We start from the raw sequence: 14,729 nt of genomic DNA, 5'->3' as shown, positions 1-14,729 counted from the left end.
AATATTATTATGACTACAATCCTTCCTCAGAGCAATCCTATTAAATACTGAAGTGTAAGTCATTAAAGTATTCTGGAGTTAGTGGTGATGGTTGCACAATTTTGGGAATACTAAAAATCACTGAACTGTATACTTTAAAAGGGTGAATTTTAAGGACGCCTGGGTGGCTCAGATGGTTAAGCGTCTGCCTTCAGCTCAGGTCATGATCCCAGGGTCCTGGGATCGAGTCCTGCATCGAGCTCCCTGCTCAGCCTGCTTCTCGCTCTGCCTCTGCCCCTCACCCCTGCTCATGCTCTCTCTCTCTGTGTCTCAAATGAATAAATAAAATCTTTAAAAAAAATAAAATAAAATAAAAGGGTGAATTTTATGAGATATGAATTATATCTCAACTTTTACAGTATGTTATTAAATATAACATGAATTGGACCCTGGAACAGTAAAAGGACATTATCTGAAAACTAGTGAAATCTAGATAAAGTCTATAGTTTAGTTAATAATATTGTACTAATTTTAATTTCTTAGTTTTGACAAACGCACCATGGTTATGTAAGATGTTAATATTAGGGAAACTGGGTGACAGATATATGAGAACTTGCTGTACTCTCCTTGCAAATTTTCTATAAAGCCAAAATTATCCAAAAATAAAGTTGATTTTAAAAATGTTAGTTCACGTAATTCCTCTGCTCAAAACCCTCCCAACTTATTCTGAGTAAAACCTAAAGCCTCTCCTTATTTTTTTTTCCCCAGACGGTTTTCCACAGTGGCTGCACCTACATTCCCATCAATCGTGCACAAGGTTAGAAAAGTGTACAAGTAGAACAATGGTTCCAATTTCTCTACATCCTCGCTAACACTTGTCATTTTTTCTGTAATAGCCATCCTAATATATGTGAGGTACTACCTTATGGTTTTGATTTGCATTTCCTTGGTAATTAGTAACACTGAGCCTTTTTCATATACCTGTTGGCCAATCACATGTCTTCTTTGGAGAAATGTCTTTTCAAGTCCTTTGTCATTTGATCTAGCAATCCCACTTCTGGGTATGTACCCAAAAGAACTGAAATCAGAATCTCAAAAGAGGTATCTGCAATCCCATGTCCACTGCAGCATTATTCACAAAAACCAAGATATGGAAAAAACCCAAATGTCCATTGCTAGATGAATGGAGAAAGAAAACATAGTATACACATACAATGGAGTATTATTCAGCCTTTAAAAAAAGGAAATTCTGCCATTTGCAACATATGAATGAACCTGGAAGACATTATGCCAAGTGAAATAAGCCAATCACAGAAAGGCAAATATTGTATGATTCTATTTATATGACATAACTAAAGTAGTAAAACTCAAAGAAGCAGAGAATAGAACAGTGGTTTCCAGGAGCTGGGGGGAGGGGGAAATGAGGAGTTGTTTCATTGGTATAAAGTTTCAGTTATACAAAATGAATAAATTCTAGAGATTTGCTGTACAACATAGTGCCTATAATTAATAATACAGTGCTGTGCACGTAATTTTATTAAAAGGGTAAATCTCATGTTAAGTGTTCTTACCACCAAAAAAAAAAAAAGATGTGGGGAAGGGGACACAAGAAAACTTTTTTTTTTTTTATTTGAGAGAGAGAGAACGAGAGAGAGAGCATGAGAGGGGGGAGGGTCAGAGAGAGAAGCAGACTCCCTGCTGAGCAGGGAGCCCGATGTGGGACTTGATCCAGGGACTCCAGGATCATGACCTGAGCCGAAGGCAGTCGCTTAACCAACTGAGCCACCCAGGTGCCCACAAGAAAACTTTTAAATGTGATGAATATGTCTATTATCTTGATTGTGGTGATGGTTTCACACGTTTGCAGAAGTCCAAATTCATCAAATGGTATACATTAAATATGTGCCCTTTTTTGTGTGTTATCAATTATACATCAATAAAGCTGTTTTTAAAAACCCAGAAGTCCAGTTATGGAATAAATAAGTCATGAGAATAAAGGACGCAGCATAGGGAATATGGTCGGTGACATTATGATAGCATTCTATGGTGACAGATGGCAGCTACACTTGTGGTGAGCATAGCATAATGTATAGAGAAGTTGAATCACTATGTTGTACACCTGAAGCTAATGTAACATTCCGTGTCAGCTATACTCAAATAAAAAGAATTTTTTTTTTTTTCAAACACCCAAGTTTTTGCAAAGGCCTCTAAGGGCCTACACAATCTGGCCCTCTCACCAACTCTCCAGCCTCAACTGGGACCACTTCCTCCCTGCTCCAGCCGCACCACCTTACTATTCCAGGAATGTGCCAGGGGTACCCCTGCTTCAGCGCCTCAGGGCTTCTGCATTTGCCATTCCTTCTGTTTCTTGTGGAAGGAAGGGCTACACCACATGGTGTATGAAGCAGAGGCAGGAGCTGTGACTGGTAGGTCCTGGAGGAGTCCAATCACCTCACAGGAAAAACACTGCCCAAAGCACGCTACAACTCATGCCCTCCCTTAATGTCAACCCCCTTGCTTGGGATGTCTCCATGACACCGCTCCCTCTTTGCCTGTCCTGTAGTGTCCTCCCCGCCCACGGCCTTCCTCCCAGAAGCCTTTCTTACCCACTCTTCCCAATACTGAACTCTTTCCTTTAAATTTCCATTGCCTTCACTCTGCACCACACACTTTAGTTTTTTACGGTTTCCTAAATTGTTTTATCTCTCCGGCTAAACTGCGTAAGCCATTAATTAGGGCACAGCTCTGCCAAAGTGGTCAGCCACCAACCATCGCAGACTCAGCTCAGGACTCAGAGAACGAATTCAGGTGGATGTTTGTCAATGCCTAAAAGAGATGCAGCTGAGATCAGACTTCTGGTGCCACAAATCAATCCCTGAGAGTACCAGAGTTAATAGTAACAAAAACTACCAACTAATGATCATTTACTATGTGCCAGGGACTATGTTAAGCATTATCTCATTTCATTCTCTCAACACTACATAGGTGTTACTAAAATTATCCTTATTTCAGAAAGAAGAAAGCAAAGCACAGGGAGGTAACAGGACTTGAACAAGGTAACAATGGCAGACATGAGTTTGGAGCATGGGCCTGGCTCACCCCCAAAGCCTCTGCTCCTAAGGACATGCTGCACTGCTTTCTGAACGTGCAAATCATTCCAGGCAGTCAGAACACTGTCACTGAGTCAAAAACTGAGGTCAGCCTTGGGGCGCTTGGGTGGCTCAGTCGTTAAGCGTCTGCCTTTAGCTCAGGTCATGATCCCAGGGTCCTGGGATCGAGCCCCACATCGGGCTCCCTGCTCAGCAGGAAGCCTGCTTCTCCCTCTCCCACTCCCCCTGCTTGTGTTCCCTCTCTTGCTGGGTCTTTCTCTGTCAAATAAATAAATAAAATATTAAAAACTGAGGTCAGCCTGGACCACAGAACTAGATGAATGAGACAGATAGCCCTGCCTCTGAGGATGTTATATCTGCTAAATATGACTCTCATTAAAATAAGGCCACCTCCTCCATGAAACCCTCCCTGATGCTCTCAAGCTGAGAGGGAGCACTCCCTCTCTGAACTCCCTTAAAACTTTCTGTACCTCTCAAGGCATCATTCATGTGTATAGCATCATTGATATTTGTATCCATGTTATATCTGTCTTACTGCAGAGTGCCCCTTAGAGGTAGGGATGTTGTCTCACCAGTCCCTGCAGAACCTACCACAGCCAGGCATATAATGGGTCCTTAAAAGCAATCATGCTCTTGCAAATGTCTTTTGCTTGTAAAGATCTTCTCCAGCATTAACCTGAAAACTGACTCATTTGCCAAGACCCAGCTCAAGTGTCCCCTCCTTTGTGAAGCTGAAAATAACTTCCCCAGGCAGAGTAACAGCTCCCTTCCCTTTCCTACAGCACTTTCTTTATCCCTTTATTATCTCATTCGTATTGTATCATGGCTGTTTATTTGTCCTCTTATGACAGTGCCTGGAACGTAATAGGTACAGGTTTATTGAATGAATGAGTACACAAATGGCTTGTAGGTTTTTATTTTTCTCCCACACCAATTTAGGTAGAGGTTAAGGGGATGGTGGCCCCAAAGAATGGAGGCCCTTTGAATAGCCAATAGCACCTTTGGTTAATTCATTTGCAAACTGCAAAAGCAGACTATGCCTGTGATTCTGATTTGACTTCCCATAGTCTTTGTGGTGATTTTAAAAATCAGATTAAACCTCTCCAGCAGCTGGTTCCTACAGGAGATGAAAGTGTCAACATGTCTCTGCAGCCACACCAGGAAACTTGCTGCCTAGAAAAATCAATTCTGATTATCATAAGAGCCATGTATGAGATGCTGTACTCAGGAACTGTCTTCATATTCCTGGAGCCACAGGGACCCGTCAGAGCCCCAGCATCCCTGTTCAGTCTTCAGCCTCCTCTGTGCTGTCCACCAGTCTCTCCGTGGGTCCCCAGTCTATGTTCAGGTGGCCAGATTTCACCTTCCTGACGTGGTAGGAAGAGCACTGAAACGTGTTAAGAAACCTCATTGTGGGCCCTTAGTAAAGTCTGCATCTCTCTCTGGACCTCAGCCTCCTCATGTCTAAAATGGGAGACCGAGATGTGATGAGCTCTGACCTCACAGGCTTGTTGGCATCTATCAAGGTGACAGGCACTCTCGGTGGGCAGTGTGAGCCTAAGATGCAGACAGTACCTGTTTCAGGCAGTCAGCAGAGGGGACTATCATCGGAGGAGAGGGAGTTAGAGCCTTGAAGGAAAAGGAGCATTTATATTAGATCTTTTCCGTGTTATTGTTATTGTCTTTTTACTTCTATCACTTCTAGTTAGTTAGTTTTTGCTTTTTTTAAAAGATTTTATTTTATTTTATATATATATTTTTTTAAGATTTTATTTGTTTATTTGACAGAGAGAAACACAGAGAGAGAGGGAACACAAGCAGGGGGAGTGGGAGAGGGAGAAGCAGGCTTCCCGCTGAGCAGGGAGCCCGATGCGGGGCTCAATCCCCAGACCCTAGGATCATGACCTGAGCTGAAGGCAGACGCTTAACCGACTGAGCCACCCACATGTCCCTTTTGTTTGTTTTGTTGTTGTTTCTTTTTTCATTTTTATTTAAATTCCAGTTGGTTAATGGGGTGCCTGGGTGGCTCAGTTGGTTGGGCATCCAACTCTTGATTTCAGCTCAGGTCATGATCTCAGGGTTGTGAGATCAAGCCCCTTGTCTGGCTCTGCACTGGTGTGGAACTTGCTTATGATTTTCTTTCTCCCTCTGCTCCTCCCTGCTTCTTGCGCACGCACAAGCTCTCTCTCTCTCTCAAAAATAGATAAATAGATAAATTCCAGTTAGTTAATGTACCATGTAATTTCAGTTTCAGATGTACAACAGATCTTTTCCATGTTATCAACAGATACTGTGGTAATCAGAACAATAGCGTCCCAAAAGATACTCATATCTTAATCCCCAGAACCTATGAATATGTTACCTGGCATGGCAATAGGGACTTCACAGATAGGATTAAATTAGGGTTTGGAGATGGGAGATTATCCTGATTATTCAGGTGAGCCCAAGATAATCATAAGGGTCCTTTTAAGAGAAAAGCAGGAAGGTGAGAGAGAGAGCAAGAGAGGGAGAGATCAAAAGATGTTGCATCTTGGGGCGCCTGGGTGGCTCAGTCGGTTAAGCGTCTGCCTTCGGCTCAGGTCATGATCCCAGGGTCCTGGGATCGAGCCCTGCTCAGCGAGGAGTCTGCCTCTCCCTCTCTCACTCCCCCTGCTTGTGTTCCCTCTCTCGCTGTGTCTCTCTCTGTCAAGTAAATAAATAAAATCTTAAAAAAAAAAAAAAAAAAGATGTTGCATCTCTGGCTTTGAAGATGGAGGAGGGGGCCACAAGCAAAGGAAGGCAAGTGGCCTCTAGAAGCCAAAAAAGGCAAGTTAATGGATTCTCCCCAGAGCCACCAAAAGGAACACACACCTGCCAACACTTCAATTTTTTTTTTTAAAGATTTTATTTATTTACTTGACAGAGAGAGACACAGCGAGAGAGGGAACACAAGCAGGGGGAGTGGGAGAAGGAGAAGCAGGCTTCCCGCTGAGCAAGGAGCCCAATGTGGGGCTCGATCCCAGGACCCCGGGACCATGACCCGAGCCAAAGGCAGACGCTTAATGACTGAGCCACCCAGGCACCCCAACACTTCAATTTTTAACCGAGGGACACCAATTTTGAACTTCTGACCTCCAGAACTGTATTAATTTCTCTATCCCCAATGTAAGCCATAGTAAATATTTGTTAAAAGACTGCCTAAGAGCCACAATCCTTCTTAATGTAGGTTTCTAGTATGATTATATTTCCCCACATTCCTAAGCTCCATTACATTTATTGCTTTTTTTTTTTTTTTTTTTTTTTTTAGAGAAAGAGAGAGAGAGTAGGGCAGGGAGGGGCACAGGGAGAGGAAGAGAGAGAATCTTAAGCAGGCTCCGCGCCCAGCATGGAGCCTTATGCAGGGCTTGATCTTACCACCCTGAGATCATGACCTAAGCCAAAATCAAGAGTCGGACACTTAACTGACTGAGCCACTAGGCGCTCCATATTTATTGCATTCTTTTATTACTGGTTCTAAGATATAAGTCTTTGACATTCCCCAATTTAATATTCACTACTTTTCTTATTTATAAGTGACTCAAAAGCCATGTGGTAACCTAAGTTTCATCAAGGTGGCTGTGTGGGAATAAGGTAGTTGGATAGTAAGTGAACCTAGCTGACTTCCTGACAGCGCTATCTCATCTGGTCTTATTGTTCTCAGCTCCTGGTGACATAGGAAGTCACCCATTATTACTGTAGAATTCAAGATTCCCAGGAAATCTCTTAAGACTCTTCCTATTTTTCCCAGCTTTCATTATTTTTTTTTTAAGATTTTATTTATTTATTTAAGAGAGAGAGAAGGAGAGTCCAAGCAGGGAGGAGAGGGAGAAGCGGGCTCCCCGCAGACAAGGAGCCTGATGCAGGGCTCAATTCCAGGACCCTGGGATCATGACCTGAGCCAAAGGCAGACACTTACCTGACTGAGCCACCCAGGCACCCCTCCCAGCTTTCATTACTCTGTCCAACTTCCCTTTGGAGTGAATGCTTACTTCTATCTATCTCTTTAATTATAAAAAGAGCTGTTGGAGGAGAAACCCTCCCTTCCTCCATGAGGAAGACTGAACATGGAGATAGAGGCATCTAACACAGACCTGGGTGGGATGCTTTAGGCCTGAAGCATTAGTAAGTCTGGGCCACATGTACTTTGACCTTGGATGCATACTGCATGAGCTAATTGCAGCTGGCCCGTGTTGGCCTGTGATTGGTTTCTACGTCTATCTGACTCCAGAGTGAAGTATTAGCAAGCTCCGCTTCCCTGAAGACTTGGACCAGGAGCTTCATCCTAGCTTTTATCAGTAATGAGGCTATCACATTACTCCCCATCTCTCTGACTCTCTCACTTGGTTCCAAACTTGAGGAGGGAAGAAAAGGAGTATCGTTTCTTTTTTTGTTTTTTTAAGATTTTATTTATTTATTTGAGAGAGAGAGAATGAGAGAGAGCACATGAGAGGGGTTAGGGTCAGAGGGAGAAGCAGGCTCCCTGCCGAGCAGGGAGCCCGATGCGGGACTCGATCCCGGGACTCCAGGATCATGACCTGAGCCGAAGGCAGTCGCTTAACCAACTGAGCTACCCAGGCGCCCAAGGAGTATCATTTCTTGATCACTCTGGAACCTTAATAAAAACTACTGTTTGTTGAGTGTTTACTCCATGCCAGGCATTATGTTAGTGCTTTACACACTTTACCCTTCCAATATCATCACCAACACGACAAAACAAATAGAATAATGGCGGCACACACAAGTGCTGTAGTAACTGAGGGCTTCAGAGGAATGAGTTGTAGAGAAAGAAAGATGATGGAAAACATTAATACCAGGAGAGGCCCAGGAGTAAGGACAGCAGCCTATAAATCCTTCACAAAACAGAGTTCTTAAGCAAGCAAAGAAGAATGTTGGGCAGGCCAGCCGGTCTTTTCCCAATCTATATACAAATAAACCCCAGATACATGAAGCACTCCTATCTTTAAGGTCTTCTTGACATGCAGGTCATCAAAAAAGCCTCACTGGTAGGAGTAGGCAGGAGGAGATACTATCTTTCCCCCACAGAGACCTCTGGTATCATGTCCTCTGACGGAGATAGGCCTGAGGTGAACTGGTGTGGTGAAAATCATCAACAAAGCCAGCCTTTTAAATTGTGAATAGAGGGGCGCCTGGGTGGCTCAGTTGGTTAAGCATCTGCCTTCGGCTCAGGTCATGATCCCAGGGTCCTGGGATCGAGCCCTGCATCGGGCTCCCTGCTCAGTGGGAAGCCTTCAAAAAAAAAAAAGAAAAAAAAAATTGTGAATAGAATTTGACCCTGAACTCCAGTTACAAGCCTAGGGATGAGATTTAAGTCACATTTCAGTGATTTCAGAGTTCTGAGTCCCCCAGTGGACTGGGTTTGAAACAAGTCTATTCTTTTCCTTCAGGGCCCTTACCACTGATAAAATTAGTTTTGTTTTTTTTTTTTTAAGATTTTATTTATTTATTTATTTGAAAGAAAGAGAGAGAGAGAGAGAGAGTGTGCGCGCACACATGCAGGGGGAGGGGCAGAGGGGGAGCGAGAGGGAAAGAATCCCAAGCAGACTCCTGTTGAGTACGGAGCCCGATGTGTGACTTGATCTCATGACCCCAAGATCATGACCTGAGCCAAAACCAAGAGTCCAAAGCTTAACTGACTGAGCCACTCAGGTGCCCCCCAAATTAGGTATTTTTTATTCATGTACTTAGTGTCTATCTCCCCTCCTAGAGGGCAAACTCCATGCGAGCAGGAAGGCTGTTTTCCCACAGCTAGTACAATGCCTGGCACAATGTCTACTGAATGAATTAAAGAATGAAGTTCACAGTTTGGCTCCACATAAGGAACTTCACATCTCCGACCTCAAACACCCATTCTTTATGGAGATAACTACCTCCCTGGGTCAGAGGGAAGGTGGGAAAGATACAAAGAATGATTGAAATCACATACAAGAAGAATTCACGTGGCTGACAACATCCATAATGCCCTGATCTCCTCAAGGCTTCAGAGTTCTCTTTAGGCACTCCTTTGCATTTCCTCACTTGATCTTCATAACAACTCATGAGGCAAGAAGAGCAAGGATTATTTTCTTCCTTTGATAGTTAGGGAAACAGGCCCATGGAGGAGAAGGGTCACTCCAGCTCACATAACTAGAGGGCAGAGCCAGGACTGAAACCCAGGACTCCAGAGTCCTAGGTCAGCTCAGTCCTTCTGCAGACACCTCGATTCTTCCCTTGACCAGCACCAGACCCGAGAGTCCCTGAAGTGGGCCCCAAACAGTAGTGGAAGGCCCTCTCCCACTCATCTCTTCCCACAGGCCTCCAGCGGTTGCTTGGCAACCAGCACCTAGCAGTAAATGGCCTCTAGCCAGGTCTGTTGCTGTGGAGTTACCAAGTCTCTCTCCCTTCACACCTGTGCATGCTCTCACTCTCTATTAATGAGATTTCTCCCCTACCCCCACCTCCCCAGTAAGATTCTCTTCTCTGATCCACAATAATTAACCTCTCATGGAACAGAGGGGGCTCTCAGGGACCTATGTAGCCAAGGACCCCAGGGAGCAAAGCACTACCAATACCTTCATCACCTAACACCCTTCAGAGATGAGAGAAACTCCGTTTGTGAATGGTCCTGCTCAGCAATGCTCAGAACCTCCTCTTGTTCCCTCTCTCCTCCTTCCACGCCTACAATGGCTTTCTGAAATCCCAAGAGATCAAACTGGCTGGAGAAATTTAATTGAACACTTCAGACAGCGCCTGTCCTGTTCCAGCACTCCTGGAACCACAGGTGGAAAACCTGGGAAGGGACCCAGTCAGCCTTTGCGTATGGATTAGGAGCAGAGAAGAAAAGGAACCTAACATTTATTGTGTTCCTAATACATGCCAGGCACAATACTGTGTTATCGCATGTAGCCCCCCATCGACAAATCTGCAAACCCTCATTTCCATCCCTTAGGTCATTTTGTCACTGTCTTACTATTATGTTCCAAATGCTGTATTCTCCCAAAATTCATACATTGAAGTCCTAACCCCGAATGTGGCTATATTTGGAGATGGGGATTCTAAGTTAGAGATTAAGGTTAATTGAGGCCATAAGAGTGGGGTCCTGATCTGATAGGATTAGTGTCCTTATAAGAAGAGATACCAGAGAGCCCACTCACTCTCCATATATAAGCACCAAGGAAGGGCCATGTGAGCACACCGCTAGAAGGCGGCCACCTGCAACCCTAGGGGAGACCTCTCCCCAGACATCAACCTAGTTGGCACCCTGATCTTGGACTTCCCGTTTCTCGAACTGTGAGAAAATAAATTACTGTTGTTTAAGCTACTGAGTCTGTGGTATTTTGTTACCACAGCCCAAGCAGACTTAATTTAGGCCCTTTGTAACTTACCCAAACCACTGGCTTCTTTGCCTTGCTTCCACCTATCCTCCAAACCGAAGCAAGAGATTTTTCTAAAATGCAAATCTGACCTTGATAAAACCCTTCTATAGCTCCCCACTGTCTGGCAATGGTCTCCAAATTTAAGCCTCTGTAAGTAAGGCCATGTGAGCACATAACCACAATATTTGTATATTTACTTAGATCATATGTACATATATATCTACTTCTGTACACAAAAGATGTTAAAATACATAAAAATGATATAACTAATATTTCAATGTTCACATTTTAATGCATTTATGAACAGTACAGACTTTTTTTGCTATAGGAAAGCACACATGCACAAAATCTCTTTGCCAATTTTTTTTTTTAGCAAAAGCAATGTGATTGACTATGTCAGATCTAATTAGATCATCATTGATTTTACCTCAAAACATGCCTGACAATGAACTTGTGCTGGGAGTCAGAGAAACATCAGTTCAGCCATTTTCCGTGCCCACTTGGGCTCACTATACTGAGTATAGTCTTCAGGCAGAGGTTTCTTTGCAGGACACTTTTAAAACCACATATCCATCATGAAGGTTTATTTAGTTAAATAAGGGTGGTATAATCAATAAATCCATTGCAAAAGCTCACAACAGCTGAACATAAATGAAGGAGTGAGGGAACCACCCCTGCCAATCCCTTAGACGGGCAGAAGGTCTTCCCCTACTGGAAGACTTTTTGAATTCAGGATATGTGACCATGTGATGTGGAATGTCAATCCACATAATAAATATTAGTAAACATGCATTTTATGTCCATAGATAAAAATAAATTCTAATAGCTTCTTCAGCTCTCTCAACAATTATCAGGTAGGTAAACCCTGGCCCATGACAAGAAACTTCTGTTTGCTGTGCAAGGTCTCCCTGACCCTCAAGCTGCTGCCTGATAGCCTCTCCAGCAAATTTCTCTCTCAGCACCCCTCTCTGCTCTCCACAGCCTTGCTCCAGTTCCCCTGTATTACTCACCATGCCCCCAATACCCTGTGCTCTCATTTCTCTGTGCACTGGCTGTGAAGAGGATGTTCGACCACACAAGGGGAAGCACTTGGCACATAATAGGTACTTAATAAATGCTTACTGATTCTCACCATGAGATGGGCAAACCAAATGGTAGTTAAACCAAAATGGTTCTTCAATTTTAGCCTGCCTCAAAGTCACCTGGAAGGCTTGTTATAACACACACATTGTTGGGCTATAGCTCAGAGTTTCTTACTTAGTGGGTCTCAGGAGGGGCGTGAAAATTTGCATTTCTAGAATTGCATTTCTATCAAATTCCCAGGTAATGCTGGGACTAGAACCACACTTCTAGAACCAATGAACTAAGTAGTCTGTTTAGCTTCTTACATTTCTAATAACTCCTAATTCCTCAATACTTTTAATAGAGACTAAATGAACAAAATAAACTTTTATCTCTATATAAATTAATACTTAACTATCATAAATGGAAGTATGGGCTCTGTAAGACTTCACATGCACAGTGTAGAGAAAAGAGCATGTAACTTGGAATCAGAAGGTCTGAGTTGGGGCGCCTGGGTGGCTCAGTTGGTTAAGCGACTGCCTTCGGCTCAGGTGATGATCCCGGAGTCCCTGGATCGAGTCCCGCATCGGGCTCCCTGCTCGGCGGGGAGTCTGCTTCTCCCTCTGACCCTCCCCCCTCTCATGTGCTCTCTCTCTCATTCTCTCTCTCTCAAATAAATAAATAAAAAATCTTAAAAAAAAAAAAGAAGGTCTGAGTTGGAATTCCACTTTGCAACTGTGTGGTCGACCTAAGGCAAGTTCATTACTGAGTCTCAATTTTTTTCTTCTGTAAAATAGGAGTGAATTAAAATAATATCTGCCCCATGGGGTTAATTGTAAGATAATATATGGAGATAATTTATAAAAGTACTGTATATATCCAATAAAATATATGCACAATGTATTAATGTACATTTAACAAGCTGAATGGAGAGATAATAAATAACACATGCTTTGAATACTTTAAATCACTAATTTTCAAAATTTCCAATCCTGGTACTAATTCCTTATTGAAAAGTATATGATCAGGGCGCCCGGGTGGCTTAGTCGTTAAGTGCCTGCCTTTGGCTCAGGTCGTGATCCCAGGGTCCTAGGATCGAGCCCCACATAGGGCGCCCTGCTCCGTGGGAAGCCTGCTTCTCCCTCTCCCACTCCCCCTGCTTGTGTTCCTGCTCTCGTTATCTCTCTCTCTCTCTCTCTGTCAAATAAATAAATAAAATCTTAAAAAAAAAGAAAGAAAAGTATATGATCTACATTTTGCTATATCATCTTATATATATATGTGTATATATATATATATATATATATATATGAGATCTACATATCTCTTATTATTAGCAGTAGTACCACTGTACTAATAAATTGGTAGTAAATACCAATAATAATAGCTGTGGTGGCCAGCTTCTATGATGGTCCCCAATGATCCTCACCTCCCAGGATTCATACCCTTGTTTACTTTCCTCCTACACTGAATCAGTGACCAACAGACTACTCTAAGGCTAAGTAATAAGAGACATTGCCACTTTCTCTCTGGTTTCTTGGCTTTCTCCACCTGGAGGATGCCATGAAGATACTTAAGCAACTCCAAGGAGAGAACCACATGGGAAAGAACTAAGGCCTCCTGCTAACAGCCAATACCTGATATACATGAGTAAGCAGCTTTGGAAGGGATCCTCCAGCCCTACTCAAGCCTTCAGATGACTGCAACCCGAGCCAATATCTGGCTGCAACCTCATAAGAGGCCACAAGATAGAAACCAAGCTACTCCCAAATGTTTGATCCACAGAAACTGTGTAATAATAAACTACTGTTGTTTTAAGCCATCAAGTTTTGAAGTGATTTGTTATGCAGTGATAGATTATGGACACAGGAGCTAACATTTACTGTGCATTTACTACATTCCAGGAACTATGCTAAGAACCAACAGCTCTATGATGTAGATGCTATTATAATCCCCAAAGAGGAAAAGGTAGCCTAGACAGGTTAAGTAATTTAGTCAAGATTCCATGATTAATAAGTGGCAGAACTGGAAGTTGAATCCAAATTTCTAACTCCAAAGCCCCGATTCTTGGTCACTCATTTGTATGGGCAGGATAAAGCCTCTTGGGGTTAAGCAGCAGAAGCAACTGAGCCCCCAGAGGAGAGAAACTTCTATAAAATCAGCAAGGGGCAGTCGAGGGGCCAGACCTTCAATAGCACTGGTACTTGATGTCATAAGACCCAGAAGTTCCAAACTGGCACCCACCTCCCAGCCCTTATACTAGCAGACTTGTCACCCCCTGAGATGCCCAGGACTCACCCAGATCTGCAGCTTCACTCGTTTTTCATGGCGGTAGACTGTCTTCACCTTGAAGTCAATGCCCACAGTGCTGACGAATGCTGGGGTAAAGGTGTCGTCAGCATAGCGGAAGAGGAAGGAAGTTTTGCCAACGCTGCTGTTGCCGATGATGAGCAGTTTGAACATGTAGTCAAAATTCTGGTCGGAAGCATCTTTGACTCCAGCTTTACTATCAGTCACTGAAGCCATCTGTAGGAGACACCTGTGGTCACTCAGGAACACACCTCCAGGTCACCAATCTTTAATGGTCACTCCACCCTTCACACACATACTCTCCACCCAAGCATCACTGAAGAAACACACACACCACAGAATCACCCCAGTACTGCACCTGCTCCAAATGTTGTCTCAGGATTGGGGTGGAACCCGGTTCCTCCCACTCATTCCTTCTGCAAATATTTACTGAGCATGTTGCTCTGGGTCAAGCCCTGTGCTGGGTATAGGGACTACAAATATGAATCAGACATGGTGTATGACCTCTGAGTGGCCACAGATTAGAGTGAAAAAGCATGTAAACATGGGGTAACAAGTCAGTAGGTAAGTCATAAGATGGAGGGAAGCCTTGGCCCAGGAAGTCCACAAGAAACATCGGACATCTAACCCCCAGTTTGAAGGCATGATGGTCAAGGAGAGTCTCCCACAGGAGGCAGCTCCTGAGCCGAGTTTTGAAAAGAAAAAGCCAAAACAGTAAACACATGAACATTCCAGGAAAGGCTCAGCACAGGGCTATCATTCCCATTTCAAAAACATTCATGACTCCCCATGGCTCTAAAGATCAAGCCCGAACTGTTTAACTTGACAAAGAACCAACCAACCAAAGAATAAACTCTCTAAACTTTATCCTCCCCTA

At 43.4% G+C, this 14,729-nt stretch overlaps 1 protein-coding gene across 3 annotated transcripts in view; it reads right to left on the bottom strand.

Annotated features, from left to right (window-relative positions):
* Positions 1–14,729, bottom strand: part of RAB3B (RAB3B, member RAS oncogene family) — a 112,802-nt gene that overhangs the window by 42,252 nt on the left and 55,821 nt on the right. For all 3 annotated transcript variants that reach the window (XM_045897702.3, XM_064589148.1, XM_064589147.1), the window contains one exon: positions 13,841–14,068. In XM_045897702.3, the coding sequence (XP_045753658.1) occupies positions 13,841–14,068 (228 nt within the window). The remainder of the gene's footprint in view (positions 1–13,840; positions 14,069–14,729) is intronic.

This window comes from Mirounga angustirostris, unplaced genomic scaffold (assembly GCF_029215605.1).
Source record: "Mirounga angustirostris isolate CCGP_5_RB_7025 unplaced genomic scaffold, mMirAng1.0.hap1 SCAF_4, whole genome shotgun sequence".
Taxonomy (NCBI): Eukaryota; Metazoa; Chordata; class Mammalia; order Carnivora; family Phocidae; genus Mirounga; species Mirounga angustirostris.
Note: the sequence above shows the minus strand (reverse complement) of the source record. Positions and strands in the feature narration are given on the sequence as shown.